Here is a 27796-nt window from a genome sequence, read left to right as displayed (position 1 = left end):
GCAGAGTCCTGTCTTCTGCAAGGTCAAGAACAAAGGAGCTACGGCCTTTCCTCACCACTTTTTCCTTTACCTGGCACTTGTTCATTTGGATCAGGCACCGTGAGCATGCCTCTGGGACAGTCATATGATGCTTGGGGACACAGTCTATCTCAGGGACAAAGAAGGGCTGTGGTCGGGAACAGAAGCTGGATTTGGGCACCCTCTACCCACCTGCTTAACATTCTCTTTCTTTCTCTCACCTTCCCTGCTCCCTTCCTATTGTCGACAAGCCCCATGGGAACCCTCGTGTACACATACCATCTGTCAAGCAGAATGTTACAGAAAGTGCAGTTGACATTTTACTGCATATTTATTAATTCTTCTAGTTTTAAAAAAGTTCATAGTAAGAAGAAAGTCATCACGGGAGGGTATTTAATTAATTCTCAGGTGAGGTTATTTCTTACATATTTCGATTACCTCTAAAGTTTTATTATTTCACTTTAGCTATTTAGTCGTCTAGAAAAGAACAAAACCACTTCTTTTTTGAAAGCACTTTGAAAGCTTGTATTTTATGTTTACTTCTTTTCATTTAGGTTTTTCTACATTTTTCTTAGTAGTGTGTGTTCTTGTGGCAGAAATCTCTTCTGACTGTAGGTTGTTGAAAAATTGTTTTTAATTTTGGTATAGTGAACATAATAACTTTTCTAATGAGATCCTGGGAAATGCAAAGAGATAATAAATTCTTAACAGTTCTGGACCCTGGAAATAGAATTTGAATAAATAGACAAGTAGAAATATGAAATATAAAATACACAGTTTAATTAAATTTATAAATGAATTAGATAATTGGTATTAGGAATATTTTTATCTCACCCATCATCATATTAGTTTCTTTCCTACTCTACCAGCTTATAGAGTAGGCCCTGGGACAGCATGAGCATAAACGGCACAAGTCTACTTACACACAGATCTTTTTCAATCTATACATACAGTGCTGTAAATGTATTTACTTTTCCTTGTGGTTTTCTAAATAACATTTATTTTCTCTGACTAACTTTACTGGAAGAATACAGTACATAATAAATACATAACATACTGATATGTGCTAATCGACTGTTCATGGGTAAGGTTTCACATCAACAGTAGATTATTGATAGTTAAGTGTTAGGGGAGTCTAAAGACATATGTGGATTTTTATTGCAAGGGTTTGGCACCCCTAACCCTTGAGTTATTCAAGGGCCAACTATCCTTCTTTTCTGTCATTGCTATGGGTAGGTTTTAGCTATTTACATCTTAAACAGTTAAACAGTTAAGACATTTTGGTAGTAATATTGCATAGTGACATTGTAGCACATTTATCAGGAGTCCAGTGGATATTTTTGAAACCTATTTTTCCCCCAAAAAACAAGATGTCGAGAATTTATTTAATATTGAACTCTTCATGGATTATTTCAGAGAACTAGTCATTGATTTCATTTAGCTGGGTCACAAATTTTAATTTTCTGGCCTGGAGTTTTGTTTCAACTGGGCAAATTTCCCAGGAAATAATATTTGCATAAACATGCAGCATCTGTGATTTTGTTTTGAGATTTACTTATAAGATAACCCTCTGGGGTAAAGGGTTTGCGAATAGCTTTTCCTTTTTGTATTTCTTGACAAATGACAAATGGTGTAACATAAACACCCACTTTCCAGTATACATAGAAATAATTTACCTTGGATGCAATCGCTCTGACTGTATAAGCAAGGAAACAAGCTCTCCGTCAAGTATATGGCCCTCAGACCCTATGATTTGAGTTAAATGAAAAGTCCCCGTGTAAAGTCATGTATCCAGGAGCACACTAGTCTTGTACTTGGGTCTCATTTCCAACTCATGCTATAAATGCAGTTTCCTTTCCACCTAAGTATCTCAGGAGGACACACCAAACTGATGTCAGTGCTTCTATGTGGTAAGGGGAGGAGGGGCTAGAAGTGAGGGTGAACCTCACAGGGAACTTTAGCCTGGTCCATAAACGGTGTAATTGTTCGTAAGACAGATAAACAGAAACTATCATTACTAAATTTTTAAAAATTCAGAACTCTGCATCTTTTTCCAGCTCTAGGCCATCCGCTTCCTTTGCCCTGATGCTACTGTGACTTCCGTTTTCCCCTAACTCAGCTTTTTCAGTTTTTCTGTTACTCTGCACAGGTGTATTTTTAAAATCCTACCCACCCTCCCAACTATTCCCACTTTAAAGTAATATTTTATTACATGCTGAAGTAATATTTTAGTGAACTTCCTTAGATCAAGAGCAAGGTCTAAATTATGTATAAATAACCAGAGTTTTTAGACCATGCTCTTGTAATTAAATATATGGAACTTATTTGTTTTTGACTTCCAAGCCTTCCTCATCCTATAAAAGTAATTCCATGCATATGTTTAGTGCATGAGTCCACAAATGCATTTGAATTTTCATCTCAATTCTCTCTCTCCCCCATCCGTTAGTTTTCTTGCTTCTTTCTCCTCCTCTTCTCATAATATAGCAAATGATTGCTTCCTGGTGAGCCTCTACCACTCAATTCCCTCTTTCCCGATTACACAGCCCTAGAGTGATCTGGATGTCTACAAAGGAAAAAATAGTAAGTGGAAAATAAGCCTTCATCATAAGGTGGCATTACCTGTAAGACAGGCTTGTTTATAGCAGGGACATGCATCTGATATAGTTTTATAATCATTTTTATCTAAAAAATAAATGATTGGACTTAGGAGAAGGTCAGAGACATCATCTGCTGAGAAGCTGTTTATGAAGTGACAATAAACCATGTGTAGATTTCTGACACGAGAAGGCCAAGAAAGAGCATTTGCAATAGCTTTCTAGTTTGTCTTCTTCTGACCTCTTTTCTTCTCCAACCCATCTGTCATAATGTCATTGTCAGGATATTTATAAAATACTGATTTGACTTTAAAATATGATGGTTCTGATTAAGAACCTTTGATAGATTACTATTATCTACCAAAGCAAGTCTGAATTGTTTAGATTGATGTACAAATTCTTTGAAAGTATGGTCCTCCTGACCTTTCCAAGTCCATCTGCATCCTCTGTACCAAGCAGTCTATGTTCCAGTCATACAAAGCGATGAAGTAACAAACAGTCCCTGAACTTGCTATCACTCCCCTGTGACTTTCCCTATGCCTACTGGCAAAGAATGCTTTGTGGCCACCTCTTCACTTGTTAAACTCCTACACACCCATCAGTGTCCAGCTCAAATGCTCCTCTCTGTATGCTTGAGCCTCTGGCTCAGATAAATATAAAATGGATCATAACAGACTTTGACTTATTATGTACATGCCTTTCTTTTATAGCGCATGAAATCCTTGGAGGGCAAGACCGTACTGTACTTGCTCTTGTAATCTCAGTGCCTAAAATGGAGTCCATTAGACAGCTAATGTTCATTTTAACAATGAATGAATCATTCATGCACAGAATGACCATTCTGGTATGCTGCAAAAAAGAACTGTTCTTATCACTATTATTAAAGCTGTTGGAAGGTTGCTGTTCTCTCTTTAGTCACAGAAGGGACTCTGAGGGGTCACTAATGTAATTGCATACTGGCCTCCCCAGGCTTCAGGCTGTTGGCAGATGAATTTAGCCACTGAGGGGGAAAAAGGGTGAGTTTCTTGCTGGCATGGATTAACAGCTATTGTTCTGTCTCTGGACTGCGGAGTGCATGTGGGGTGCCTTAAGGCCATCCTGGGAGATTGTGCGTGAGGATGTGAGGGCTGTTACACTGTCCATCTCCAGAGACTGGGGAACTCTGACAGGGAAACACCACCTAAAGCCCTTCTGTTAATGAGGTTAGGCCAGTGCCATCAATGAGAACTAAGGACTACCCCATTCCCCATTCTCTCTGTTGTCCTATATACCATCTGAATTAATGACACACCCTTCCTCACACACCCTCCCCCCAAAAAAAAGCAAATAAGGAAAGTGACAAAGAGCTCATGGCTTTAAATCCCAAAACAAACAAAGCTATTTTCCTGTCTTCTTCACCAGGGATGGTTTTTCTGCTATGGAGTGGGTCCCAGAGTAGCGACTGCCCAAAGGCAGATGCAGAGCCCCAGTCTCCCCACGTGGGCCCCTCCATTCCTGCTGTTCTAACAGGGGTGCCCTAACACTGACATCATAGAGCCCTTTATAGAGAAGAAGAGGTGGTCTGAGTATCATAGACATATGCCTTCCTTGTGGAGTCTTGCATCCTATTGTAAGCATTTTAAATAGAGATATTGGGAGTTTAAAAAAATCAAAACATTAAATAAAATACATTTCAAATAACAGTGAAACTATAAAATGTCAGTACTAAAGAACGTACCACAATACCCTGGGGTTCCACACACCGTCTTCATGAGCACTTGATGGTCCACAATTTTGGAGAGTCCAAAATCAGCTGACAACACAAGAAGAAAAAAAATAGTTTTTTTCTCAGCTTTTATAAGACGACAGAATACTTTAGTTATTAAAAAGAAAACATTTGTTAGTTTTGGTATTTGATGAGAGGATATAGATGCATACCAGTCACCAGGGAGAGAAAAATTAAAAAGAGAAGCAATAATATTTTAAGGCTTGCTTTAAATTGGAGGAAAATATGATTCCTACATACATTTTATACTTTTTTTCCCTAGAATTCCCAGCTTTCAGCATATAAGCTATTTCTTCTTGAAGTAATAGTTGCAAGAGACATATTTTGTTAAATATTAATTCCAAGACTCATGAAACTATCTCTGAAGGACGATATAGAATTAGCGATATAACTCAGAGCTTTTAATCCACTGGAACGAATTAAAATTTTTAAAAAATGAGACTTCATAAATGTTGAAAAAATGAACAGAAACATCAAAAGGTTTATTCTACTTCAAAATAATGCCATTCTCTAGTGTATTTGATGGATAAAAATTTACTCTTGGATGAGAAATATGCTTTTTTTTTTTTTTTTTTTTTTTTTTTTTTGCAAAAATCCTTTTTATTTATTCCACAGAATATTACCTAGATGAAACATTATCAAAGGCTGCTGTCATTATGGTCTACTTGCTGGGCTACGTGGGCCTCACTCAGGAAACACCAGGAACACTCTGAGGCCATTCTTCAAGAGAGGCAGGTGCAGAATTGATGCCATTTTAGACTTCAGAGATAAACCCACTTTTCCATGGAGGTGCCAGATCCTTATCAGAGGAAGCAGCAGGAAGTCCTTCGGAAAGAAAGGCGCTCCTGCCTAAATTAGAATCTATCCATCCATTGAAAGAAACTCCTTTAAGGATAACATCTTTGAAAGTGATGTCAAAGGAAACCCGGAGCCTGTCTGCCGTCCGCTGTCTTTCAGGAGTGATTACGAGAACACGCCACCGCCCCGCAGGCCTTCAGCATCTTGTTTTTCGGGTCTTTCATTCATAAGGCTCGCACGTTCTGTGGTCTGAGCTCTCCCAGGATAGGTTTGACTTCATCTTCAAAGGTGTTAACACTCACAAATGCAGTGAACTCATCAGATTAGCATTATAAAGGACAGCACTGAGAGAGAATGTCCTTCAGAGGATTTAATTTAAAAAATGTTAAACCCTACACAGACAGGACAAAAACAGATTCTGCTAAAGAGAATTCATCTAACATAAATTCTACTTTTTTTTTTTTTTTCAAATGAAGATTTACTTTGGAAGGCATGTGGAATGTAATATTTAATATGCTTTTTTTTTCTTTTCTAAAATGCTAACTGAAAAATCTCTTTGGATAGATCCCCAAATTCATCTTTTGTAGTTCCTCAAAATGCTTACTGGAAAAAAAAAACACAACAAAACAAAAAAAGGTTTCCAGAGTCAGATTAGATGTCAGCGTACACATTAGCGTTTTACAGGTTTGGGATGAGTCCTGAAGAAATAAAAATCTTGTTGAAGTTGGCACTTTCTCACTTTTTCTAACTCAGGACCTCCAGGAACCATTTCCCTGACCCCAAAGGGACTGACAGGCCCTGCTCCCTCGGCCTAGGAAACAGCGTTCTGTGAGGTGCACTCTGGGAAGCAGAGCAACGTTTATCTCTGTTCGTATAAACACAGCCTAACTCCACTGACAGGTACCCAATATTCTGTGTCAGAGTTCTTGACTATCTAAAATTACACTCCCTCTAATTTGTGGAATGAAAGTTAATAACCAAGAAAGAAGTGTTACGTTATTTGTGATTCCCCCCCACCCCTATATAAATGTATTTACAAAATACAAGGTCACCTCCTAAAGTTCCTGTTATTTCCAAGAGTTGTGATTCCTTTGTGTGTCCAGCAATGCGACACTAACTTTAGGCACTAATTCAGATGAACACTCTAGGAAAGCGCACAGACTTCCAACACTGTGCCTTATTCCTTTACAGACCACATTAATGTCTGAGAAAACTGAGTGGAGGTGAAATGGAATGGAACCGTATTTTAAAATTCCACAGGATAAATTTCTTCTGCTCCGGGAAAGGGGTCAGAGGAGATCAGGGTATGGTCCTCACCAATTTTGAGGGGTGCGTCTGGGGCTGGAGTTGCATAGAGAAGGTTCTCCGGCTTGAGATCACGATGAACAATCCCATTTTCATGGAGGTACTAATAGGGAATAGAATGAGGTAACGTTCATGTCAATATATTTATGGTTCCAACATTTTTATTTACTATTTTCAGAACTGTAATAATCTTTACTAAATTATGTGATTCAGCAACATGCACATATAATTTCAAAATAAACACCGTAAAGAAAAACTATGCTCTTCTATCATTCTAGAAGAGCTTATATATAGTTACCTAAAAGTGAAATGCAACTTAAATAATATAGTACCAAATAAATAAAAACACACATGAATAAATAAAATAGAACCAATTGCCAGGAATAAAATATTTACCCCTCAGAGAATGTTAGTTGCAGTTCTCTTTTTTGCATATTAGCTCAAATTGGCTAATCATTATAATAATAAAGTCAAGGGGTGTCTTGAAATTTGGTTTATTACCTAGAAAGCATGATTGTATGTGCCATCTTATAAATTCCGAACCGGGACAAAGGCTTCAAATTACTGTTTGAACAGACATTTGGATGTAAGTAATTATTACAGAGAACACATGCAATCTAGGACCCTGGGCAGGTCTCTCTTCTCACTGCCTCGGGTATCCGCCCCCGCCCCACTTCCATCCCTACTGCCGCTCTTGCCTTCAGCAGGCCACCTGGCCAGCTCCTCTCCAGACCATGCTCCATACTGTCACAGGGTCATTTTTTTAAAAAATACATATATATTTTTTATTGTTTTCAGAGAAGAAGGGAGAGAAACATCAATAATGAGAATCATTGATCCGCTGCTACCTACATGCCCCCCCACTGGGGATCGAGCCCACAACCTAGGCATGTGCCCTTGGCTGGAATCGAACCTGGAACCCTTCGGTCCACAGGCCGACACTGAGTGTCATTTTTGTAAAGTGCAGATCTAGTCAGGTCACTCCCTGCTTTCTCTTGCTTTTGGCATTGAGTGGCCGCCGCAATGCAGCATTTGCTTTTGTATCTGCAGCAGGGGTCAAAAACTCTCCAGGGGCAGGCAGGCACAGAAAAGAATGAAGGGAGTTGGAAGCGTGTGAAATAAGAGGGAGACACTGGGAAGTCCTAGGGACTCAGCTGTCCCTGGAGGGAGCATGACCCCTGAGGAGGCCAAGGTGACTCAGGGTCAGCCAGATGCTGTCAGGTAGGAATGCAGGCCCCAGGTGGCTAGCTCTTCTGACTTTTCAAGGTAAGATGAACATAATTTTTAACGTAAAAATATTTCCAATTTTAAGTGTTGGCAATGAATTTTAAACCCTGTACAGGCCAGACAAAACACTCTGCAGCCTTTGATTATTGCTTTGAAGTTTAAAACAATCCTTGGCACTCAATAGAAAATTGTTAAGGACATGAGTACAGTATCTTTCCTGGCTGCTTCTTAAATTAAATCCTTATTGAGCAGGTGCTGCAAGACTTCTCTTTTGCTGTAAACTCTCCTTGAGTGTTTGTGTACTCCTTCCCTTCAGCTACTCTTTATAGCCCCCAAAAGTACATGTGTGTAAAAAAAAAAAGTGTGGTGGAATTTGATTGATTTTAATTTTTTACTATGTAAAATTTAACTATAAAATTATATATTACTTGGGTGATACGTTTTTAAAAATCTTTATTGTTAAATTTGTTACGGAAGTCTCCCCTTCCCCCGCCCCTTGCTCCCTCCACCAGAATCCCACCCCCCTTGGGATGCCTTCAGCACCTTACTGTCTGTGTCCATGGGTAATCATGTATGCATGTAAGTTCTTTGCATATAATCTCTCCCCACCTCCTCACCCCCTTCCCTCTGAGATTTGTCAGTCTGTTCAATGTTTCTATGCCTCTGGTTCTATATTACTCATTAGTTTATTTTGTTCATTAGATTCTTTGTTTATTTTGATTATTACGGTCAATTGTTGGTAGATATGTATTTATTATTCATAAGACCCTTTAACATTTCATGTATTACTGGTTTTATTGTGACGAACTCCTTTAGCTTGTTCTTATCTGGGTGATACATTTAAAAAAAATATATTTTTATTGACTTCAGAGAGGAAGGGAGAGATAGAAACATCAATGATGAGAAAGACTCACCTGCACGCCCCCTACTGGGGATCAAGCCCGCAACCCAGGCATGTGCTCTTGACAGAAATCAAACCCGGGATCCTTCAGTCCGCAGGCCCATGCTCTATCCACTGAGTCAAACTGTCTAGGGCTTGGTGATACATTTTTAAAAATAAATTTTATATAACTGGCAGGCCTTTCATGTTTGTTTATCCTGAATACCACCCATCTGCTATAAATGATGTGCTCCGAATATGAATAAATACATCTAGTTGGTAACTGTGTCTGGTCTGAAATTAACTAAACAAACTATGTTTAAGAATGTTCTAGTTCAAACCTATTCCTTCAGCTCCAGCACAATTTTCCCACCTGCCTCTGTCTCATTTCCAGCTGTTTCCCAGGTACCTTCGGTTCTACATGTCCAAAATGGAACCCTTGACCTTCCCCCAGCCCGGTTCTTCCAGCTGCTCCCACCGCAGAACGTGGCCTCTCGGCCAACTCAAGTATTCAAGCCAGAAACGAATTCTCTTCCCCACCCTGCTGCTTCCATCCAATTCTCAACAGAGTGCTGTCGATTCTAATTCCAGAATGTCTCCTGAACCGCCCACCTCCCTGCATGTCATTGACGTGATCTTGGCTGGCCCATCACGGCAGAGTTGAACTACTCATTTGCTTTCCAGGGTGTCCCCTTTGATCAACTCTCCACTCAGCAGCACAGGGAGCTGGGCCATTTCTCTTCCTTGGGAAACTATCCAGAGGTTTCCCAATACTTTATCCGGGCTTTCCAGGCCTTGGTCGTCTGGCTCCTGCCTCCCCCTCCAGTCTCATATTCTGCCGCTTCCCCCTTTATAGCTCTCTGTTCTGCCCATACTGACTTCCTTTCAGTTCCTCCAAAGCCCTCATCTCCTTCCTACCTCAGCATCCTGACCAGCTGCCCTCTCTTATCAGGATGCTTTTTTACCCTCTTCATCTGGCCACCCCTCCTCTTCCTCAGGCCACAAATATAATGTCAGTTTCTCAGGGAGGTTGTACTTGTCCTTCCAAACTAACATATGTGCCCACTCTTCTGTGCTCTCATGGATTTCCTTTCTCCCCCCTTTTCCTTCCTTCCTTCCTTCCTTCCTTCCTTCCTTCCTTCCTTCCTTCCTTCCTTCCTTCCTTCCTTTTTTTTTCTTCTTCTTTCTCTTCAGCATGTCTTGATTCCTTGCAAGCTTTATGTTCAGGATGTCTCCCTCACTAGACTGAAAACTCTGTGAAGAAATGGAAATTTGCATCTGCTTTCCCATATTCTTAGTACCTGGCACTAAGTATGCACTCAATACGTACTTTTAAATGATTAATAAATACCTCAGTTTTCCTATTGAAAAATTGGAATTCCTATTGGTATAATCTGCATTTTTTATCCACTTGCCATCATTAATTTGTAACAGAAGTTAACATTTTTGTGCTTACTTTGCAACGGAAGTTCCAAAGCAACATCACTTTGATATGTTTAGCTGTAACAAGGCTCAGCATCTGTGAGCTTATGAAACATACTCTGCTTATTGTTTACTGATACTTGGTCTCCTCAAAGATGCTCACTGAGGACCAGCTAGATGAATTAGATTTACAGCATCATTTTGAGAAAAGCCAAAACCCAATAAGAACATTTTAAATGAAGATAAGGCAAAAAGATTTCATCTTTTTGAAATCTTTTGAAATGACGTTTTGAATAATTACATAATCCGTGTTTGTTCTTCCACCAGTGTATGAGCATTAAGTTGATAGTTATGGCTGAACTAACTGCTTCACATCCTTTGAAGTTGATCTGAACATCATATGCCTCAGGGGGGTTTGGGAAGTGACAGTTGAAAATTCATCTGTTAGTTTTCTCTCCCGTTTCTTTCATGATTGAAACATCCGTAAATTGCACTTGCCAGTGTAATAAAATGGAACCGATTAGGGATTCGCCAAAGATAACAACATATTAAGGAGCACTGGGGAAGCTGAAAGACCTCTGTAAGGAAATGAAGGAGCCCTGGGAAGTCCAGTGGGGAGCTCACAGGTGACCAGGCCTCCGGGGTTCCTTCAGTAAGGATCACAGGTGTGCACTATGCTTTGGGTTTGGGGTGTGGCCTAGAAGCATTCTGAATAAAGCAAAGCTTTGCTGAAAAATGCTTGCTGGGGTAGCTATACCATGGCGAAAGTGAGCAGGATGCTTCAGAGGGAATCCCGATTCTCTGAATTCAGGGGTTAGGCATGTAATTAAACTCTCTATGGTCCTAACAAAAACTGTGTCATTGTGTAATGAAAGCTGCTGCACAGCAATTTAGTTTAATTTCAGCTATGCTGTGGACGAGGGGCTGTGTGTGGTTAATTGATAATGTCTCAGGTGTTAGTTAAGGGGAAGTTGGAATCTCTTTAAAAGTCTAACAGGACAAAGAACCAGTCATTAAAAAAAGTAAACAGTGTCCTGACTATAGTTCTATTGGGGTGGAAAAATTAAACTGCATGCATTACCTCTTCTCTGTTCAGAAAATTTAGAGCCAATATACATCAATTTAAGTAATAACTTCATAGTGGAACATTCTACTTTTGGGTTGTATCTTCTTTGATGGCCATCCCTACCTTTGCCTTTACCCTTGACTTCTATTTTTGACCTCACAAAGCTGGCATAAAAGGGCAACTGCTTGTGAAGAAATATGATCATTGAACAGAAATTGAATTTGGCTACGAAGAACTGAATAAATCTTCTGTCCAATGTCTTGTTATTGTATCACATCAGGCATGTTGAACTTTTTTAAAAATTTGTATTTTATTTTTTTAATCTTTATTGTTGTGAGTATTATAGATGCTCCCCTCTTCTCCCCCCTTCCTCATCCCCCACCACCCAGTTCCCGCTCTACAACCCTATTGTCTGTGTTCATGAGCAATGCATTCAACACATCAGGCATGTTGGACTTTAGGTCCCACCATCATTGGTTACTAACGAAGTTACAGAGCTGCTTGCACCTGGAAGAGTCACATCTGTGGAGCTATCATTATTCCCACCCACTCTCGTTCTAAAAAGGGTGGAATATGCATTTGGATATTCCACCCTTTTTATCCTTCATTTATTTGAGACAGACTTTTAAATCTAGCATTAGTGTGGCTCTCTTTCATTATGTCAAAATAAGTAGTAGTTTTCAAGAACTGAAGCCAAGAGTAAAAAAAAGTAGAGGGATATATAAACAGGCACACCTACTGCAATACATCTGTGTCTTTAAAAAAAATGTCACTCTTTTCCTGCTATGTGACTTTAAAATGGATGTATCTCACTTGTCTTGTTACAGTGTTAGCCCTCAAATTTTTGTGGTTGGTGCTTAGGTCTGCTCACCTGTGTCTCTGGCTTTGGGCCCAACTTAATCTATAGCCAGGGTACAGGCAGACAGTCGTGGGATTAAGAGCATTTTGTATTTTGCATTCCAATCCTGATTTTTGCCTGGGACCAGCTGTGTGACCTTGAAAAAGTTACCTCATCTTTTTGAGTCTGTTTCCTCAGTTGTGAAATGAAAATAAGGAGACCCCTAGTCTTATAGGCGTGAAGAGTACATGAAATAATGTACATAAAGCTTTTGTCTAAAGAATTAAGTGTTTAACAACATACATGGCAGCGATGGCTGGCATTAATGTAATTACTGAGAGTTATTATTAGGTCTTAGCCATATTTAGTCCAATTGTATATTCCTTTTAAGACTGTGTCTTCTTTCAGTTTTCTAGCAAAATAGAGCATAAGCATTAAGCCGCTTTGCTAAATGGCCCCTTATATGGATAAACAGAAGGGATGGATGGCCATTGTGAATCAGTGTGGTGATATGAACTTAGAATAAGATGGCGTTTCTAGGATTCTGCAGGATCCAAAGACAATAAAGCCTTCAGTGTGGCCAGTTCTGTGACAGTAATTTCACAGGTAAAAGTCAAGAAGATAATTTAAAAGTTGGATACTGTGGTTTTGGACCAGTTGCAACATTCAAGGGAACATTTCAAAGGATAAATCACACAGATGGTCAGAATCTACGGCACATTCCACACATTATTCATAAAAGTGTAAGTGATTTAAGGTTAAATTTTGAGAAGTAGAAACCATGATTGGAATTGTCAAATATATGTTTGAGAAATTACATTTTTTCAATGTGGATTTTCCCCTGTATCTATCATTATGCCAAGGTCTATGAAATTAGATATCTTTTCCCAAACATAGAGAAATATGCCCTGTATATTTACTTAAGTATTTTAACCATATGTTCCTTAAAAAATGCTTTCCTGTAGAGCTGAGTTACCATTACCATTTTTGAAAGTAATGTGATTTTTAAAGTTATGTGATTTAACAATTTCTTGAATTATTAAACGTATTTGAAGTCCTATTGTCTTGAAGTCACCATGAATATAAAGCCAATTCCAAAATATCCCTAGGAAGGCAGGGTTGGGTGCATAGGTAGGAAGAGATTAACCAAAGAACTTGTATGCATATATGCAAAACTGTGGACACAGACCGATAGTGTGGTGAAGGCCTGGGGCTGGGAAGTGGGGGAGAGGAGGAATGGGTGTAGGCTAGGAGGAGTCAATGATGGGGGAACAGGGGAACATGTTGCTGTTTGAAAATATCATGTTATAATACTTTCAATAATAAAGATTTTAAAATAATAAAATGCTGGGATCCTAAACAAAATTTGTAAATAACTGGATTAAGTCAATAAGTATATATTGTACCTGCTATGTGCTATGAATACAAAATATATATATATAGTGTGTGTGTGTGTGTGTGTGTGTGTGTGTGTGTGTGTGGCGGGGGGGGGGGAGGTAGATGGCAGATGAGAAGAATGACAGAAAGAAATGAATAAATTATTATTCCTAATCTAGAGATAACCTGCCTACTTCAGGAGACAGGTTCCTATACAACTAACCATAACCAGTGGTAGAAATTCTGAACTTATATCTCTCAGGAATAGAAAAATATAAAAATGCAGTTAGCTTCAGAATTTATTACAGGTGAATGAAAAAGCAGGTAGAACCTTACATTAAGGTTCAGAAGTTCTCTAAGAAATGGGACAGGGAATCATCAAAACTAAAATAGATCAAATTTTTCATCCGCTTTGATTTAAAGAGTGAAGAAAATTATCAAAATCCTACAAGCCTGCTTAAATTAATGGGTTTTGTACAAACTGGCACAGAATCCCAAAGGCTCATAAGGAAGACTTTTACAGATGCCTGGCAATGTTGTCAAGCCTAGTCTGGGAGTTTTAACAGCTTTGGTTCTGCTATTTGTACAATCCCTGAGACTGTGAAAATGCTGTTTAATAAGGCAAAGGACTTTACAGATGTAGTTCAGGTTCTTAATCACTTTGGCCTTAAGTTACAGAGATTATCCTGGTTATCCAGAGGGGCCCAATGTAAATGTATAAGCCTTTCAAAGCTGAAGAGGAAGGCAGAAGGGTCAGTGAAAGAGATTCAAAGCATGCAAAGGATTGGGTGAGCCATTGTAGGTTTGAAGGTGGACGAGCAACAGAAAGGGACTGAATTCCACTAACAAAAGGCATGAGCTTGAAAGCAGATTCTTCCCAGAGCCTCCAGAGAAGAGCCACCCTGCTGACAACTCGATTTCAAAACCGTGAGTCTCCAATCTATTATGCCATGCCTCACTTCTCACTCCAACCTACACAATTGGGAGGGGATAAATGCATAAATACATAAATGAAGGACTACCAAGGCATATTGTTGAGGGGGGAAATGTCAGACAGCAATATGAAAAAACAAATTTATGTAAGTATATTGCATTTTTATATATTTTTGAGTGTGTCAAGAGGCAACATACAGCCTGAGCCACAGCCATCATTCCTTCTTTTTGATCAGGGACTTGTGTGAGACCTTCATATCTAACATATGGCAAATAACTTTGAAAACATTTAAAAATACTCTGGTTAGTGCTGTAAATTAACAGAATTTGTTTCCTAACATGCAAAAAAAAAAAAAAAAAAAAAGGGACAAAAAGAGGGAAAAACAGGAAAAAGGCATGAGCACACAAAATAACCTCTACACATTAACAAACAACAACAAGCAAACAAACTAAAACACTTGTGAGTGAATGAATCTCTGAAAGGTCTGAAAGCAAATGACATTCAAGTTTATCCTGTGTCTAGGTATTTGGGTTGATTAGTTTAAATATATTATGTTGGGAAACGAATGCATCAAACCCTTATTATGGAGAGTAGGTTGGTGTGTGTGTAATAGGCAGAGCTCTAAGAATGACCCCTCTATGAGATTTGCCTTCATATTAAATGCCTTCCCCCTTTGAGAGTGGATGGTAGCAATGAAGACCATGAAGTAACATTCCAATGACTATATTAAATGACAAAAAGGAGATCACTTAGGTAGGCTTAATCCAGTATCATGAGCCCTTGAAAAGCAGAATTTTCCTTGGCAGGCAGCAGAAAAAGAGGTCAGGAATTGGAAACACTGAGTTTGACATGGAGGAAAGCATATGCCAAGGAACGTAGACAGCCTTCAGGAGTTGAGAGCAGCCCCTGACTGACAAGCAGTGAGGAAACGGGGGCCGTGGTCATGCAACCACATGGAAATGAATTTGTCTGACTACCTGAATGAGCAATGAATTGGATTCTCCAGAGCCTCCAGTTAAGAGCCCAGCGGAACACCCGGGGTTTCCACCTTGCAAGCCTAAGACTTTAAGGGATTAATGGCCTTATATGAGGAGGAAGAAATCAGAGGTGACACCTCCCTTATGTGAGGACATAACAAGAAGGCAGCAGTCTGTAAACCAGAAACAGAGCCCTCACCATACTGATCTAGGACTTCCAGCTTCTACAACTGTGATGAAGAAATGCTTATTGTTTAAACTACCCAGTCTGTGATATTCTGTTATAGCAGCCTGAACAAGTTAAGATAGCCATGGATGCTAGGTTAGCTACAAAGAACTGCCTTGCCCAGATGAAACTAGCATTTCCACTGTCTCCACATAAAACTCTTTGTCTTAATCAAAGTTAGTACACTAGACTTTTGTGAACATTCTTTATTCAGGAGCTACATACTCAAGGTGGGACTAAAAAAACAGTGAATAGAGCAAGAAAAATGAGTTTGACACTTCAATTAAAATATATATTTCTAACTTGACAGGCAAAATATTTTATAAAATGTTTGCAGAATTTCCCCCCAAATTATCTAATAATAATAAAATCAAAATTCCATGTTTGAGGAGTGAAGTTAACATAATATTATTAGAATACTGTCTGAAATCTCTTTTTCTGACCCAGAAAAAAAATTCTACCTGACTATTGAGAAAATTGGTCATTTTTTTCAACACTATTTCTGAGTTAGCCATTCCCAAAATAAAAATTTATTTTTTAATGGGTCAAAGACATCATAAGTACTAGGTTCATGTTGCTCCAAATAATAAAATATAGGATTTCATTCCCTCAATATAGGAAATAACGTCAGCTTTGGGGCAGACAACTACTATCAGAAAGCAAGGAAATAAATTTCCTGATCTTATCCTCATCCTCCAATAGATAATCAATGAAAGAACAACATGGACATAGTTAACTAGAGTCTAACCTTAGTCACTCTACCATCTTTGGAAAGAAGCACACATACAAAGGAAGGATCACTGTTCATCTTCTAACCAAAATACTTTCATAATTTCCATACAAAAATTCTTCTTCATATAACTGATTTCAGAGAAAGAAAGGGAGAGGAAGAGAGAGGCAGAAACATCAATGGGAGAGAATCATCATCAATCAGCTGCCTTCCACACTCCCTTCACTGGGGATTGAGCCCACAACCTGAGCATATGCCCTGACTGGGTATCAGGTTATGACCTCCTGGTTTACGGGTTGATGCTCAACCCCTGAGCCACACCAGCTGGGTCGATATTTCTTAAAAGGGGATCATAATCAAAGGAATCCTTCCAGCGGAGAGCCCTTCCCTTGTGCCAGATAGGTAGAGGCTGTCATACAAAAACCACATCAATATAAAGCTAGAGCACATTGTGGGTGGTAAAATTCTTTGCTCAGCTTTTCCTGAATTTTAGCTTTTTAGAACACTGGATGTCAGAGGAACAGAATATATATATGATATAATAAAAACCCAATATGCAAATTGTCCCCTCAACCGGGAGTTCGACCAGCCACTAGGGCACTACCCACGCATGAATTTCATGCAAGATAATTTAGATGTTAGTTTTCTAGCCTCTTTTTCTTGTTAAATCCTAGCTGGTAGGGCCTCTCCCGGGCCCTGCAGTGTGTTGTGTACATAAAGAGCACAATCATCTTGGTCTGGTTGGTCTCTTAAGATGTTTGTCATTTTTGTTGTCATTTTATTCACCATTAGTTCTTAGAGGAGGGGGAAGGAGAGCATAGAAAGGAAAATGTAGGAGAAAGATGCAGGAAATGAAGAAAAAGAGGTAATTAGAGGAGCTGTGAGACTGGCTGAAGGAGAAGGATCTAAAACTTCAGAGAGCAAGTGGGCAGAGAGGTGAGGAGGAGAAGAGAATATCTTGTTAAGTGTTCATGAGGGTGAGAAAGTTAGGTGGAAAATTCTTGTCAATTGACTAAATCCTCTACCTGCATGTTCCCTGCTCTAGGTTATTTTTCATAATCTCTATATCTTGGCACATGTAGCATTCCCAAGTACTGGCAGTGAAGTTCCAAGTATGGTCTTAATTAATTAGCGTTTTTCATTTCGAGAATCACAAACCATGTCTCTTCAGATGCTTTTCATCTTTTGATTGGACAATTTCATATCTTCTTATTTTTATCAAGTAAGATTATTTCTCTTTCACACTAATCATGTTTGGGGGCTGGTGGACATCAGTGTCTGGTGTCGGCTCTACAGCTGTGGGAGCCGGTCCCTGCAGCTCTCCGCTGGTCCCGAGGGTTGATCCGCATCCTCAGGGCCCCACAATGGCTGCCTGAGCTCAGCTATCACTGCCGTGTTCCAACAGAACATAAAAGGCGTCCCTAGAAGTCCCACAGGGCACTTCTACTTACGTTTCCTGATCTAGAACTTAGGCACATGATTGCAACTAGATGCAAGGGAGGCTGAGTAACGGAGGCAGCTGGGACCTCCATCCTAGAGAACAGGCGGGCTGCTCTTTGGCCTGTCTGAAAAGACAGGCCTGGCTAGAGTTGTCGATTCACAGCCCAGCACAGGCCTCTACCTCCACCTCCCCTTGTACCCCTCCATTTGGGGCTCCCTGAATACAGGACTCTGTTGCCCTGCAGACTTCACCTTTAGAATAGTCCTCTCACTTTGAATGAGGTCTGGGTGTCTGCCCTACCTCCCCCTTATAAGCTCCTATTCAGGGCAGGGGCTGCAGGGTCTAGGGTGCTGGCCTCAGGGTGAGCCCTGGGGTCAGTGTGGGTGGCCTGGGAAGTGAATGCGGAATAATGGCTCCCAAGTCCCTTTCCTTTCTTCCTGGACCCTCTGCCCCATTGTGAGGCCATGAGGATGCTAATCTGGCCTTGGGGTCATCACCAGGACACAGGGCAGCCTCTGCTCTCTGGCTGGGTCACTGGATGCCTGCCCATTTTCTTTGTTAACACATCCTCCTCTTCCAGGATAACAACAGGGTGTTGCTCCAGTGGCTCTTCTTGCTCCCCCAACACATGACGTATTAAGTTCACGAGCCCGGTGGGGTGTAAACGGTGCCTAAAAGAGGCCAACAGTAAAGGACCCTGAGTGCATCTCAGTGTCTGCCAGTCCCGTAGGCCTCCTCACTGGCCTTGCTGCTTTGGCACTCATGCAGCCATCAGGGTAAAGGTCCTGCAGCAAAGGTCGTCCCGGGTCTCCTCATCTTCAGAATCACGTGAACCTCTCGCACTAGGCATGTAAGCCCTCAGGACAGGTCCCTGCCTCTCTCTCAAGCCCAGTTCTCACCAGGTGTGAGTCACTATAGATATCCATGCCTTTGTGGGAGAAAAGGAGTATCTCTGGATTCCTTTTCTTTCATATTGGCTGCCTATTAAACAATTTTTATTTCAAAACCCAACTCAGATATAACTTCCTTTGGCAAGATTTTCTGACATAATACATATCTTTCACCCGCTCTAATGCCTTTGAATTTGCATGATGTATTAATTGGTTCACATATTTGATCTCAAAGCCATGTGCTTATATATGTCTATCTACCCTAAAATCTGGTAAACTACTTCATCTCTGTATCCAAGACTCTGGCGCTTACCAGAGAATCAGTTAATGGTTGAACTGAGGCTTACAAAACCCTAAAGCAAGGAAAGCCATTTAGAATGTAATGATTGACATATTTTTGTATAGTAATTGGAAAGTTCTTAGACATATGCTCAATAATTTATTGTGATTCTTCTGGGAATCAAAAAACAGAATGCCACTTAGAATTTCACTTGATCGGAGCCAAAAGGCAGAGAAGTGATAAAATTTGATAAACTTTTGATATTACTCTTGCCAACAATGACGTACAGAAACAGTTACTGAGAAAGATACCTTTCCTAAGAATTATTTTTAGACCTCCAGTTTTGTAAAATTAAGTTATAATTTTCACTATGTATACTTCTTTGTTCCAGGTTTTTTTTTCCTGATAAAATATGTCATCTGGTTGGACTGAGCCACTTATCTACTTTATTCTATCTGAATATCAAAATATTACAACATTCATAGAACTGTTTGTTATTTTTTTTCTCTGATAACTGTGATCTCTCAACTCTTAATGAGAATAAGCACTTTTACTTTTTATTGGTTAAATTAAAGTACCCTTATAATGTTCCAATGCTTTGAGCTTTGCATTACTACCCACCTTCCAAAGATCCATGTTCAGAATAACAAGAGACAGAATCCTCCCAGAAAGAAATGCAAATACCATAGTAACTGACAAAGTTAAAACAAAGAACAAATCCCCACATTTTCTATTCTAGTCTCTTATTACTTAATTGAATGCTCAGGCTCTTTTTATTGACAATAAGTGGAGCTAAGCAGGAACAATATTCACAGAAACAAAGCACAAGTGTCAGAAGTAAGCTTATTGTTAATAACCTTGTGCCTTCAAATAACATTGTGCCTTCAAATCACACTTAATCCTGACTTACCAGTGTGTGGGTGTGCATTTGCTAGTCAGTAAAATTCAGTTTTTAGAAAATTGTGGTAGCAGAATCTTTTTATCTAGGAGTGTGAGCTCCATGTTATGGCTCGATGGATAGAAAATTATACAACTTGCTCTTGACCACAGAATCAATATTAGCATAAACTCAAAAGTTCATTCAAGAACAAGTACAGTATCTTACTGCTTTAAATAACAGGATTTACACTTTAAAGTGGCAGAAATATTAAGAATTTTATCAACTGTGAGATATCAAGCAGGAGGAGAATTCCAATCGTGTCTATTTTCTCTCTCTGCCTTATTTAACATAGTTATGTCTCCCTCCACAATTAGAATACAACCAAAGCAGTTCCCGGCATCAAATGCAGATGCAACAATGCCCGTGAGAAAAGGAAATGGCCTTTCCTCCCCTGGGTCTCCTTTTATTAAGGGGAAAACTTTTCCTACAACTCATAAGCAGTCTGCCCATTGGGACTCATTTGTGAGGACCAGGTCATTTGCCCTTGCCCAGCTGCAAGGAAAGCTGGGAAAAGTCCTGGTATTTTCTAGTTTAATAAAGGTAGATCTTTATAAAGGTAGATAGATCTTTATAAAGGTAGATTGGTTCTGCCAACAAGAAATGAGAGGTCAAATGGAAGATGGCTTAAATGTATCAAGTAAAGTTCAATAATGTACGTGTGTGTGTGTGTGTGTGTGTGTGTGTGTGTGTGTGTAATATTAAATCCATAAATGTTATCAAGCATAGTGCTTAGTACGAAATATAGATAGTAATTTATTTTAATGCTGCCATACTTGTTTTGATTTCACTGACCTCTAGGACCATTTCATGCTAATTAGTAAAGATTGTGAACATTTTTGAAAACTCTATAAATAGAAACAGAAACTTTGAGATTTTTGTTTTCAAATAACTTCCTGTACCATTTATTAAACGATTGTCTCTAAACTTTAAGCTCACCATTCTATAATGTACTTTGTGAAGCTGGCACTGGAATTATAAGCCACACTTTCTGTTGGCCCTTGCTTGGCGCTGCCATGAGGGGACCAGACAGAGAGCAGGAGGCTGGAAGAGCATGAAGAGGCTTGCTCAGTCCTATTTACTTCCTGAATCTGTCTTTCTGCTTGTTCTCCTCGTGCACCCTAGAAATAACTTTTTATGCTGCAGTAGCACATTATTCTGTAGCAGGTGTTGATGCCAGTTTTTAGTTATTCCAATGCTCATAGAACCAATTCCAGTGTCCCTCCTCAGCAACATTCCCATTAGCTGGCTAGGACACCATGTTCAAAGGTTTGAGTGGCAGCTTTGTGGGCGATTCCTCTGAGCTCAGAATGAGATACCAGCACCAGGCAGGCAGTGAGTCTGCAGAGTACTTTCCTTAGTCTTACAGCTTTTAATCATCTCAACCTCTTCACTGTTCCCCAGTCCAAGGGGAGGCTGCTTCCTCAAGTTCCACAATACCTCATTTTAGTGTTCCTCTTTTGGTTTTCTAGGTCTTCAATACCTAGTCATCAATTCTTTATCAATTGATTCTCTAATATAGGGGTGTCGAACTCAATCAGAGAAGGGGCCAAAATCTAAAATCCAGCCTAAATCGCTGGCCGATGGTTTACTGAACAGTCATAAACTGACAATGTCATAAACTGACATGGGAGTGCAGTGATGACAGCGCGGTGCGGGCCACATTGCAAGGCCTGGCGGGCTGGATTTGGCCCGCGGGCCTTGTGTTTGACACATGTGCTCTAATAGGTTAAGTCTGTTCTTTTTCACCAAAAACAGCCTGTACTATTTCATCCTTTTTTGCATCCCCATAATCAATCATGTTCATTTACCATGTTTCTTCACTGTGCAAATACCACATGGGTTTCCCTAACTTTAAAGGACTAGATGGTTTTGTTTGCAAACCTTCACCCACACCATTACCATTTTTAAAACAATTCTAACCAAAAATATCTGTGCTGGCAGAGCAGACATATTTAACCATTTTTCAACCATTTCCTTGTATTTTATTAAATTCAGGATATACTCTCTGTGTACAAATTCCTCCAGGCTCTTAAGTCCAGGCTTTGAAGTTAAAACACACCCAAGAGAAATATAGCTAGAAAAATAGGAAAGATGGCAGTAGGGGTGGGGGGAAAAGGGACAGAGATTTTTTTGGAAATAGAGGAACAGTAGGCTATCAGTGGTGACAAGGAAAGAACTGAATGTGTGGTAACAGTAAGAGATGTCAGAGGAGATGGAATATTCCCTGGCTATCTTTATAAGTATATGGCAAAGGAGGGCGTTAAGGGTGTGCATTGTGCTTTATGACCCATGAGGACACAATGACTCTTTCAGAATGACTGGATCGACCTAGACACTTTGACTTGGGACTCCCTGGAATTCATTTCGAGACGACAGAACACTCAAGAAGGCTTACGGACCTTACCTCAAAGACTAACTGAATGAATGAGTTAGGGGGAAATATCTTCTAATTTTACTTTAAAAACTTTCAAAAATGCTAGTTAAAGCTAAAAAGCCAAAGGTGCAAGAACACAGTCAGATTGATACTGTGAAATATTTAAGGGAAGAATTAGGGTGAAGAAGGGAGGAAGAAAAGGATTGCAAGATCTGTTACCTAAGGGATATAATTATAACGGCAACATATTTCCTGGGGTGTTTCCATCTTTAAGTTTTCAGCTTCTGTGCTTTCAAAAATCAGTCTTATAAGTGTGTGATCCAGAGGCACTGTGAGACACATCACTGATTACTTTGAGTTCCCAACTGTCCTATTTTTTTTATAGCTATCTATAGCAATGTAGTTGACAATAAACTATTTTATAAATGTCAGCCACTTCTCGCAAGTTTAAATTGCTTGCTTTCTACCTGTGAAATGCTTAGAGAAATGATTTTATGTTTTTTCTCTAACTTAACCCTTAGTTGCAGCAATCAGAGAAAATCTGATTTTGTGTAAGACTTCTTACAATGAATGTTTTACTTGAATGTGGTTAACTATGGTACTTCTTAAACTGGAGCTTGGTGCAGTTTTGTGAGTAGGTAAAAATCACAATTTTTGTTTTGAATTTATAAATAACAGTCAATCTTTGCAGACCTGGAATAGATTTCTGGGAACTCTAGTCCCTCTGTTCTATACAGGACACCCCTCTGGGGCATCTTGGTTGGGGGACCCTTTATTTATTAATTGGTAACTCCAATAGGTGAAAAATTTTGATGCTCAAAGGATCCATTTCTCATTCATTGAGTGAGAAGAGGGTTCTCCCAGTTAGCTACTCAAGGTAGAACTAAATTGAAACATGCCCACTCTGATAAGCCAGAAGAATCAAGAGCTGACATGAATGCGTGGAGGAAACCAGAAAGAACATATTGAAAAAGGTGAGTTTAGAATGACAGGAAGGTAATTAATTGATTATAAGGGAGCAGAAAGTAATCTGATGAATGAAAGCAAATTATATAGCTTTGTTTCATATGAGATGTGTAGAAAAGTGATAGTAAGGATGTTTCAGCAAATGTGGCATCCTCTAGAGCAGTGGTTCTCAACCTTTCTAAAGACCATCTGTGTTTTCGATGGTTTTAGGCTCTACAGCAGCAGTTCTCAACCTGTTAAGACCATCAGAAAACACAGATATTTACATTATCATTCATAACAGTAGCAAAGTTACAGTTATGAAGTAGAAACGAAAGTAATTTTATGGTTGGGGGTCACAACATGAAGAACTGTAATAAAGGGTCGCAGCATTAGAAAGGTTGAGAACCACTGCTCTAGAGAAATAAAATATAGAATCTTGCCTACTTCTGACTATTTTGAACTGTTTTCATTTATTTATTCAGTAAATATTTATTGAGCACTTATTGTTTCTTGTTTGATTTTAGTACTAGGTGGGGAGTTGGTATGTATATACCACTGGGTCTGAAGTGGCCTATCTTCTTTTCCCTCTCCTTTGAACATTGCTATGGCTTTTCCACATCCCCAGTAGGTTGAATGCTATGCCTATTTTATACGAGGAACTGAGCACAGAGGTGTTTAGAGAGGGGCCCAAGCTCGTATCTAGAAACTGAACCATCTTTGTTTGGCTCCCAGACTACTCGTAACTGCCACACCAGCTGCTGGCCAGAGTTTGGAAAGTGATAGTGTACCGCTGCCAGCAAGTTTACTTGAGCAGATAATCTATTGGAAAATGAAGTTTTAAAATTAGTATTTAATAGAGGTGTAAGACTGCCATTATCGAATTCAGAAGTGACAAAGTAACAACAAGATTGGAAAAGAGAATTCTAGACTTCTCTAAAGAACTGGAAGGACGTAGAAGTGATTTTGTTTGTTTTTGAAAAAGCATGCCAGTAATAGTCATAGCATGATATGAAGCAGGATTAGGTTCATGGACAATCTGAAGGAAAATTCATCTGACTTTGGGAAGATGAAGGTGAGGAGAGAAGGTAATGGAAGAGTAAAAAAATCATTCTTTAGTTGGCAAGCTTAGGAAACCAGGGGTGGTAAGTATACTATGATAGATTAAAAATAAAAAATGGAATGAAGTGATTCTTTTGGGTATGGTGAAAAGGTGAATGAATCTGATATTCGATATTCACATAATCTGAAGCTGTATTGTATATTTAGAGAGTACAATTCTATGGCATCCTCTCCAGCTTTTATCCACCCACAGTTCAAACGTTTTATCCCCCACCAGAGCAAAAGACCAAAATACTTTTATAGGAAGCGATAATTTGGAAAGACTGGGCTATAAAGCCGGTTGAACTTGGTATTAATAACTCAATAATGGGTTTGGTTAGACCAGAGATCCCCTCCTTCTAGCTGCCCTATGCAAAGACAGTGAAAGCTGTTTTTGTCTTTTGTCATTGGTAAAAGCGTTTTTTAGATTCTAGGGACTTCCTATCCTTCCTCCCTGCCTTTCTTGCCCCCTCCTTTCCATTTTGGTTGTAAGTGAAATTCATAAGACGTGTGCTTGAGTCACTGTGGCTGATTTCTCAAGATACTGAATAATGATTTTAGTTTGACAACTGACTGAAAAACAGAACAGATCTTAATTTGGAGTATATTTTATATAGATCTGTCTCTAACTGATCCTGATCAATATCTCCCCTTGAGCCCCATTCTGTTTTCTTAGAGAACAATTTGTTCTTGCTTTATGTTCAATAAACGAGTCACCAAAATATCTTAGCATGTATTAGACACCATTTAACATATGGGAAATTTTCAGTGGAGTCTGTTTTATCTCAAATATTTTCTTATTAATTTAATCCAAACAAGCTTTTTGAAAATCTATATTCTTTAAATGTATGTGCTTGCTTCCATCATTAACTTATAAAACTTTATTCCACTTTAAAATTAACTTCTATTTCTTCAACAAAATTGCCAGTATTTTTCCTTCTAATTCACTCATTCCTTGTCTTGAAAGAAAAATCAATAATCTCTGTGCTCCAAGGTCTATATTTGTCACATTCAACCTTCTTCCACTTTCCTAACAAACAACAAAAACAATAAAGGAATAAACTCAAACAAAAATAACTTGAAAAGAGAGAAAGAAAATAACAACTATAGACACTAAGTCTGATGTGATTTCATAATAATAGAATAGAAAATATTTCAACAAACTTATGGCTGGGCGTGCATTTTTAAGAGTTTGAGTCATCAGTAGAAAATATAAATTTATGAAACACATTTTCTCACAAATATTTCACATGGTTTTGCTGTAAATTTTATGGCCTATCACAGACACACACACTTCTTCAATAAGATTCTAGAAATGGAAGGAAGGTATTACCAGGAGTTGCACTACAGCTGTCACTTCATACTTACAGCAACAGCCTCCAGGATTTGTTTGACAGCATCTGCAGCATCTCGTTCACTGTAATATCCCTTTTCCACAATCCTAAAAAAACACACACATGCGCTCTCAGTTGAGTGGATGCTATCAGAAGTTTATTATATTACTGTTAGAGAGGATGGATCCAGATAATTGCAACAGACTACCCTAACACCAGAAAAAAAGATTTCCAATAATCTGGCACTTTGGAAATCTTTGCGTTTATTTAATAAAATAAAAGACATTCATTTTCTATTAACATTATAAAAATAAATAGGACAAAAAAATTTTTTTTCTTTTTAAACTTTGTATTGTGAATCATTATAAACATATACCACGTTGACAATAGGCCATCAACCATCTCTGTACTTCGAGGAATGTTTTACATTTATTTTCTTCCATTACTTTGGTTTTCTTCAGTGGATTGTGCATTTATACATGGAAATGTTTTTCAACTTTTTGATTTACATGGTTCTCCTATAATTTCCTTAATTTTAGTGTATTTTGCAATATTAAGCTATAGTTTTAGCCATTCTGTGGGCACATCCTCCTGGCTTGCTTTCACTGCCTAAAGGAAACTTTTTCTGCGTCTTATTTTCTGTGCTCTTATAATCATTTTATATTGGAATTAAATAAGACACCTCTCTGTTGCTATTTATGTTTAAGCCAAATTGGTCTTTTTTTTAAATTATAGTTAACATACAATATTTTATTAGTTTCAGGTGTACAACATAGTGACTTGACCTTTATATTCCTTACAAGGTGATCACCACAAGTCTAGTAACTATCTGTCACTGTGCAAAGTTAACACGATGATATCAACTATTGTCCCTGATCTGTACATTACATCCCCAAGACTTATTTTACTTTTTACAACTGGTGGTTTGTATCTCCTTTCCCTCTTCACTCTTTTGACTAAGACGGACCAGGCTATCTTTTCTAGTTTCATGGCTTTTGACCTTCTGTGTTTTGTGGTGTGTGTTGTTTTTTCCCCCCATGAAGCATTAAAAGTATGATCCTCATACATTCTGAGATATGCTTTAGCTGGAACTTCATTCCCTTGCCTCTACCATCTCTCTGATTATTAGAATTTCTCCCTTGCCGTTTCTCCTAAATATTGGGCTTTTTCTTTAAGGGGCATCAGGTATTAATTTCAGGAGTTCACAGGGTTTTGAATGCACTCATAACTTCAGACCTTATGTGGATACAGCCTTTACACTTCTCAGAAATGTGGATGGCAAAATTGATTTCAGCTGTTTTCCTTGTATGGTATTGGCCCATCCTGCTTCCCAATAATTTGGAGATTTTAGAAATCTGAGTGTTCTGCCCCTTTTAGGTCCATCACATGACCTCTCGTTAACCTTTGGTTCCTCTTACATAGGCGCTAACACCATGTGGCTTTTGGATTTGTCATCACTTTTTCCTCACTTGTATGTTGGGCTTCATGGGGATACCTTGTCACCTGGTTTTATGTTGTCTATGAGTTTTTGTTTTTTTCTGTCCTAGTTTATCTGTCTATTCTTAAAGGAATATTTGGGAATAAAAAATTACTTTTTATCTTACCAGAATTTCAAGATTAGCAACTTGCATAAGATGTTATTAGCTAATAAAAAGTGTGCAGTAAAGATGTGAAAAAATTCAACTCAAAACATAAAAGAGACAAAGCAACCAATTTTCATAATTTTGGATTGAAATTTGTTTTAGATCATTGATTCCTCAAATAGCATAGTTATTTTTCAGAAAGTATCTTCATTTTTGAACAAAAAAATTTAGCAAGAAGTTATAAGTTCTCAAAGTAGCTGGTGTTAAAATTTGAATTTAAAATCTATAAAATGTTTTCACAATAGGGGATTAAGGATGAGGAATGCAGAACAAAACATTATGAAAAAAATTAAAGATATCCCAATGATCATAATTGTCAAGGTTCAGAAAAACTATATTGATACAGAAAATCCAATTATTTTATTTTCTCCATTCAATTATTTAGAATATCGTCAAGAAACACAAACTCATCTTTTCAAAGGATAGAAGATGGAATATTTTTCTCCTTTTGTTTCTTAGATAGCTATTATGTAACAAGGTCAAATAAAATGTGAAAATATATCAGAATATTTGGAGGACTATTATTAATTGGTTCTTGAAAATCAATTTTCATATACTTCCAAGAATACACATTTTTCTTGAATCCATGTTTGAGTTCATAGTCTGCTTGCTAAAAATTTAATTGAAATAATTTCTTGAACTATACTTTCTGAACATTTTTAAATTAAGTAGAAGAGGAGAAAAGGACTGT

General features: G+C 38.6%; 1 protein-coding gene across 1 annotated transcript in view; it reads right to left on the bottom strand.

Annotated features, from left to right (window-relative positions):
• The window catches only part of CAMK4 (calcium/calmodulin dependent protein kinase IV), a 143565-nt gene that overhangs the window by 24751 nt on the left and 91018 nt on the right, over positions 1-27796 (bottom strand). Inside the window, exons 6-8 of the mRNA XM_084882843.1 lie at positions 25497-25569; positions 6493-6583; positions 4330-4404 (exon numbers count right to left, since the gene is read on the bottom strand). Coding sequence (XP_084738969.1) covers positions 4330-4404; positions 6493-6583; positions 25497-25569 — 239 coding nt within the window. The remainder of the gene's footprint in view (positions 1-4329; positions 4405-6492; positions 6584-25496; positions 25570-27796) is intronic.

Source organism: Pipistrellus hanaki (genome assembly GCF_964339955.1).
Source record: "Pipistrellus hanaki genome assembly, chromosome: 4".
Classification (NCBI taxonomy): domain Eukaryota; kingdom Metazoa; phylum Chordata; class Mammalia; order Chiroptera; family Vespertilionidae; genus Pipistrellus; species Pipistrellus hanaki.
Note: the sequence above shows the minus strand (reverse complement) of the source record. Positions and strands in the feature narration are given on the sequence as shown.